General features: G+C 41.2%; 1 protein-coding gene across 1 annotated transcript; it reads left to right on the forward strand.

Moving 5' to 3' along the window:
* Nucleotides 1-6,500: 6,500 nt before the first annotated feature.
* LOC125873828 (uncharacterized) lies at nucleotides 6,501-6,950 on the forward strand. Its single transcript, XM_049554676.1, has one exon. The coding sequence runs from the start codon at nucleotides 6,501-6,503 to the stop codon at nucleotides 6,948-6,950; it is 450 nt and encodes a 149-aa protein (XP_049410633.1).

Raw genomic sequence — 6,950 nt, forward strand, 5'->3', positions numbered from 1 at the left:
TGTGGTGTGGAACTAGTGAAGAGGCTAAGGGAAGTTGCAAAGTGATGGGGGCTAAGTTAACACCACAGGCACCTATATGGACCATGGTCAACACGACGACCCGTGGTGTTGATTGTGGTCCTGATCCAGTGTGCTAGCATTTCAGGCCTAAGTATGGGTAAGTCCAAGTGAAGATCACGAACGACTTCACGGACCGTGGTCCCTTTGACGATCTGTGATGTTGTCCGTAGTACCTTGTCCAGTGTCAAGTATTGAAGACCCAGTTGTGGGGAAAGCTCCAAGAAAAGACCACGGAGGGATTCATGGACCGTGAAGCCCTTGACGGGTCGTAGAGCTGTCCGTTAAGCTGCCCAAATTTCAGTCCTACTTCGAGTAGGACTCTATTTTAAAACACTTAATTTAATGTATTAGGTCACTTTTTTATGTTTTTTTTTAATCTTATTTTAGCTTGAACGATGAACGAGTTTGCATAACTCTTAGTTTTCAATTTTCAAGTTTGAACATTGAAATCAGTTTGAAGTTTGGATTTCGATTCTTGAATTATTAAAGCGACTTGTTGATTTGTAGATTTGCATAAGTCTTTTCTATCATGTTTTCATTCAATATATCTTATTGTTTACGTGAAATCATGAGGGGCTAAATACCACGACTGGAGTTGTGGGATTCATGACATAACTTTAACTGTAATTTCGTAACACAAGTGACAAGCAATCTGTGGTTATAATCTGTAGTTTTAGCTTTCGTTATCCTTTTAATATGAAAAGTGCACCCATTAGAATAAGCTTGTATCTGGCATTTGTTCGAGAGAAAAATACCAGTTAGGAAAAAGTTGAACTAACCTGATGAATTGGAGTTAAAGTTTGAGTTCGAGAGAAAATAACTTTAACATCAAACCATTGTAAGCGAGGGTCAATGTTAGTAACACTCTAGGGCCAAGAGGATGTTAGTAAAACTTGTCTGATTAGACTGAGAAGTGTCAGATGAATTTAACACGCGTAAATGTTGTAAACATTGAATTGCCTAAAACTCAATTACAAAAGAGCACTAGAACTAATGTTATGGTGAACACAATCCTAGTTTCTCTTAATCAACTGAATCAACTTTATTACGTGATATTCTGTTAGTCATTAATCCGGATTTCTACTGCAAGTTTTAGTAACTATAAAATCTAGACTAAACTCAATTTACTTTCTGGCATTGTTTGCTTAGGAGATAATAATGACATTCAAATAAATGAGACAGTGAAACCTTTTATGTGAAGAAATTCTCTGTGGGATCGAGCTCAACACAAGTTGAGTGTTCTGTAAATTGACATCGACCATTTACACCTCTTAATTGAGGTGTGAGTTTGGACGTATCAAATTTTGGAATCGCTGCCGAGGAATTTCAAATAGAAGTGTTTTACTAGCTTTTATTATATTGGTAGTTATATTTCCTAATTTTATGTCTTGTTCTTTGTCTTCGTCTCTTTTAGGTGAGTTCTACTGTGTATGCCAAATACTAGGAGTAAAGGAGCTCCATTGATCCCTTACGACCCAGAACTTTGAAAGACTATTAGAAAAATGGTGAATGCACAAGAACTTGAGGCTGATATACAAAGAATGGGACTAGAACCTGAAGTCGTTGCAAGAGGTGTTCATCAGAACGTTGTGAACAACCAGCCTAGGGTGGTAGATGAAAATAGATGAGTGGATGGATTAATCCCTCCCCAACGCCAACCAATAGCTCTAAGGGGTAGAGCTCAACATCCAGTGCACATGACGTATGAAAAGGATGATGCAGATTTTGATGGAGCTGGAGCTACTGGATCAATAGTGTTACCTACACTACCTCCAGGTGTTAAGTTCACAATCACCAACACTATGATTCAACTGTTGAATCTGAAAGGTATGTGCAGGGGTGCAGCTGGTGATGATGCAAAACAACATTTGATGAACTTTATGGCAATCTGCAAGTCACAAGAGATCCCTGGAGTTAACCATACATCGATGAGATTGAGGTTGTATCCATTGTCTCTTACTGGAGAGGCAACTAACTGGTTGAATGAGATGCCAGACGACTCCATCAAAACTTAGACTGAGCTGAAGGAAGATTTCTTGGAACGATTCTTTACAAAATCAAAAGAGCTGCAAATGAAGGATGATATAAGTACGCATAATCAGCTACAAGGAGAAGCAATACATGACACTTGGTGGAGATTTAACCAAAAGCTGAAGAAATTCCCTAACCATAATCTCACTCAGAGGCACCTGAAACAAGATTTTTATAGATCTTTAAACTATGTCACTAAACCTATTATTGATGCAGTGTGTGGAGGATCATTCGTGAGGAAGCCATTCTCGGAGAGCATGCAGCTGTTAGACGAGGTGTCAAAGAACAACAGGGCATGGTACACTAGAGTTGAAGAGGTAGGAGATCTGGGTTACACATTTGAACTCTCAGTGGAACAAAGGAAGAGAGAAGAAGAAAAGGATCAGTACATAGCGCACATGAGGACCCAATAGATCTGTTCACAAAGTATATTGTCGCCAAGTCTGAAAAGGTAAATGTTGTAGGACAACAAAACAGGTATGAAGATCTAGTTGAGGAAGCTAACTACCTGGGTAACCAAGGAGGTTTCCGAAATTATAACTCTAGAAATCAGGTTTACAATTCTGGAAATGCAGGTCGGAACTATGCTAGGGAAGGACAATATGATAGGCCAGCAAATAGAGAGCAGGGAAACTGGCAAAACAGAGATGGGTATAGGAATGATCGTAGTGGTGTCTATGTCCCCCCAGGTAATAGAGATCGGGCAAGTGGTAGTTCCAACGGGTCTAAGCTGGAAGACATGATGGCCAAGGTACTCTAGAAAGTTGAATCAATTGATGCAGGGGTAAAAGAGATTAGAGGTGATTTCTCGAGCATGAGTCAACTGGAGGACTCTCACACCACCTCCATCAAGCAAATTGAGCAGCAGTTGGGGAAACTCTCAGCCTCATTAAATCAGAGAAAAAATGGGTCACTACTAAGTGACACAATCCAAAATCCTAAAAAGGACGGGCACTGCATGGCCATCGCCATCAGGAGTGATAAAATTCTTATTGACGCTATTTCTGCAGGTACAAGTATTAGAGCAAACTGGCAGAAATGAGAATGAAGTTGTACAGGTAGAGGACTTGTAGGATACGCAGCCAATAGCATAACCTGCGAGAGGAAAAAAGAAAGAGGTAGACGAAAACATGCCTTTACAGCAGATTCCCAGACCACCTTTTCCTTTCCCTCAAAGGCTCAAACAGAAAGCTGAATATGGGAAGTTTGCAAAGTTCATCACCATGCTGAGGCAACTTTCAGTTAATATACCACTAGTGGAAGCTCTAGAGCAGATGCCAGGATATGCCAAGTTCATGAAAGACTTGGTTACAAAGAAGAGAGCGGTAAGTATTGATTTAACTAACGATGTTTATCATTACAGTGCCATTGCTACCAGATCTCTGGTTTAAAAAAAGGAAGATCTAGGTGCATTCACTATACCATGCACCATTGGATCAATCAAATTTGCAAACTCTTTGTGTGATCTAGGAGCCAGTATCAACTTGATGCCGTTAGCCATCTACAAGAAATTGGGGTTAGGAATTCCAATACCCACAACAATGAGGTTAATGATGACAGATAGGTTAGTGAAGCGGCCTGTGGGAATGTGAAGTGGACTTTGAGGTTCCCATCATTCTGGGAAGACCATTTTTGGCCACAAAAAGAACCTTAGTAGATGTTGAGAGAGGAAAGCTGAAGTTCAGACTCAACAAGGATGAGGTAAAGTTCAATATTTGTAGGGCGATGAAGCAGCCACATGACATGAATGTAGTGTCTGCAATAGAGGTGGTTACTGATGAAGAAATGAGAGTACCTATCGAAGAGAGGATGGCTATTGAAACCTTAGATGTAGTGTTAATGAACTCTGAAGCTGATTTTAGGTCGGACTATATAGAGACTGTGAATGCTTTGCAGTGTATGGGAGCACACTCGTATGCTCCAAAGAAACTGGACCTAGAGTTGAAAAACAGGCCAAGCCCTCCAAAAAAACCATCCATCGAGGAGCCACCAGTGCTGGAGCTGAAATAGTTACCTAGTCACCTAAGGTATGTATTTTTGGGAACTAACAACACTTTACATGTGATCTTGGCTGCAGATTTAAATGATGAACAGGTTCTTGAGGTGATCAAAGTATTGATAAGGTACAAAAAGGCCATTGGGTGGACCATTCCTAATATCATCAGAATACCTTCAGGCATATGCACCCATAAGATTAAACTCGAGGAGGACTGCAGCCCAAGCATTGAACACCAGTGAGGGTTAAACCCATCTATGGAAGAGGTGGTCAAAAAAGAGATCATCAAGTGGTTAGATGCTGGGGTGGTCTATCCCATTTCTGATAGCCACTGGGTAGTCCAGTACAATGTGTGCCCAAAAAGGGGTGTATGACTGTGGTTGCAAGCGCCAAGAATGAGTTACTCCCACAGAGACCAATTACTGGATGGCGAGTGTGTATGGACTACAAGAAGCTGAATAAGTGGACTTTGAGGGATCACTTCCCGATGCCTTGCATGGACCAGATGCTTGATAGGTTTGCTGGTAAAGGGTGGTACTATTTCTTAGATAGATACTCTAGCTACAACCAAATATCAATTGCTCCTGAAGATCAGGAAAAAGGCACTTTCACATGTCCTTATAGCACATTTGCGTTTAAACACATGCCATTTGGACTATGTAATGCACCAGCAACATTCCAAAGGTGTATGATGTCTATTTCTCAGACATGGTGGAGGACACTCGGGAGGTATTTATGGATGGTTTTTCGGTGGTAGGTGATACTTTTGATGATTGTTTGCTAAATCTTAGCAGGGCCCTACAAAGATGTGAGGAAGGCAATCTAGTGCAGAATTAGGAGAAATGCCATTTCATGGTGAAGGAGGGCATAGTTCTTGGGCACAAAGTATCACAGAAGGGGATAGAGGTCGACAAGGCCAAAATTGAGGTTATTGAAAAGTTACCTCCACCAATCTATGTGAAGGGTGTTCGAAGCTTCTTAGGACATGCCAGATTCTATAGGCGTTTCATCAAGGACTTCTCTAAGATTGCACACCCCATGTGCAAGCTTTTGGAGAAGCTTTCGAATGCCTAAAGAAGAAGCTAGTCTCTGCCCCAGTGATCATTGGCCTAGATTAGGCCGAACCATTTGAGGTGATGTGTGATGCTAGTGGTACTGCTCTAGGAATTGTATTGGGGCATAAGAGAAATAAGATGTTCCATCCGTTTTACTATGCTAGTAAGTCACCGAATGGAGCGCAACGAAATGACACGGTCACGGAACAGGAACTACTAGTTGTAGTGTACGCCTTTAAGATGTTCAGAGCATACTTGCTGGGCACAAAAGTGATAATTCATACAGATCATGCAGCTCTAAGATACCTCATGGCAAATAAAGATGCAAGCCAAGGTTGATCAGATGGGTGTTGCTTCTCCAGGAGTTTGATTTTGAAGTTAGAGATATGAGAGGTTGTGAGAACCAAGTAGATGATCACCTGTCTAGGTTGGAGGCTGAAAAGAAGGAAGTGTTGGAGCTTGAAATAAATGATGCATTTTCGGATGAGAAAGTATTAGCCACAACTCTTGACCTTATTAATTGGTTTGTTGATTATGCTAATTTTCTTGTTAGTGATTTGATGCCTGAAGGACTAACATTTCAGCAGATGAAAAGGTTCATGCACGATGTAGGTATGTATTTTTTGGATGAACCCTATTTGTACAGGATTTGTGTTGATAACATCATCAAGCGGTGCATCCTTGAAGCTGAGATGCTACATATTCTGGAAGCTTGCCACTCATCTCCAATAGGTGGCCATGATGGAGGTGCTTGGATAGACCACAAGATACTTCAGTGTGGATACTATTGGCCCATAATTCATCAAGATTCCATGGACATAGTAATGAGTTGTGAAGTGTGCCAGCAATAAGGAGCCATCTCTCGGTGCCATGAGTTACCCATAACACCTATTTTAAAGGTGGAGTTGTTTGATGTGTGGGGCATCGATTTCATGGGCCCATTTGTGAGTTCTTATGGGTAGAAGTACATATTGGTTGCAGTGGACTATGTGTCCAAATGGGTTGAGGATGTTGCTTTGCCTGAGAATGATGGCAAAAATGTAGCTGGTTTCCTAAAGAAGAATATTTTCTCAAGGTTTGGCACACCCAGAGCTATTATCAGTGATGGCGGTTCTCACTTCTGCAACAAGGTATTCAGTGCGCTTTTGACCAAGTATGGGGTTAAACAGCACAAGTTTGCAATGCCTTATCACCCACAGACCAGTGGACCAGTAGAGGTATCCAACAGGGAAATCAAGGTGATCCTGGCTAAAATTGTGAATGCCAACAGGACAGATTGGACATGAAAGTTAGATGATGCTCTATGGGCATATTGGATAGCTTTCAAGATGCCTATTTGTATGTCTCCATATCAATTAATGTTTGGAAAGGCATATCATTTGCCGATTGAGCTTGAGCATAGAGTACTCTGGGCTTTGAAGAAGTTAAACCTTAGTTGGAGCGAAATTGCAAACCTGTGGCTGGATCAGATCAATGAGATGGATAAATTTCATTTGAGAGCTTATGAGAGGTCAGCACTATACAAGGAGAGGATGAAGTTGTACCATGACAAGCGTATTGAAAAGAGAACCTTCACTCCTGGTGACTTGGTGTTACTTTTCAACTCCAGACTTCGTCTATTTCCAGGAAAATTAAGATCCAAATGTTCTGGACCGTTTAAGGTAACACAAGTGTTTCAGTCGGGTGCTATTGAGCTGGAAAATGATAAGGGCGAGAGGTTCAAAGCAAATGGCCAGCGAATCAAAGCATATTTGGGTGGTCCAGAAGATGTGAAGATCATGGAGGAATGTAAACTTGATGAAGTCTGA

The sequence above is a fragment of the Solanum stenotomum genome, chromosome 8 (genome assembly GCF_019186545.1).
Source record: "Solanum stenotomum isolate F172 chromosome 8, ASM1918654v1, whole genome shotgun sequence".
NCBI classification, from domain to species: Eukaryota; Viridiplantae; Streptophyta; class Magnoliopsida; order Solanales; family Solanaceae; genus Solanum; species Solanum stenotomum.

Bases quoted from the DNA above. Each gene is read 5' to 3' on its own strand.
- LOC125873828 (XM_049554676.1), top strand. From the start codon at position 6,501: ATGTTTGGAAAGGCATATCATTTGCCGATTGAGCTTGAGCATAGAGTA.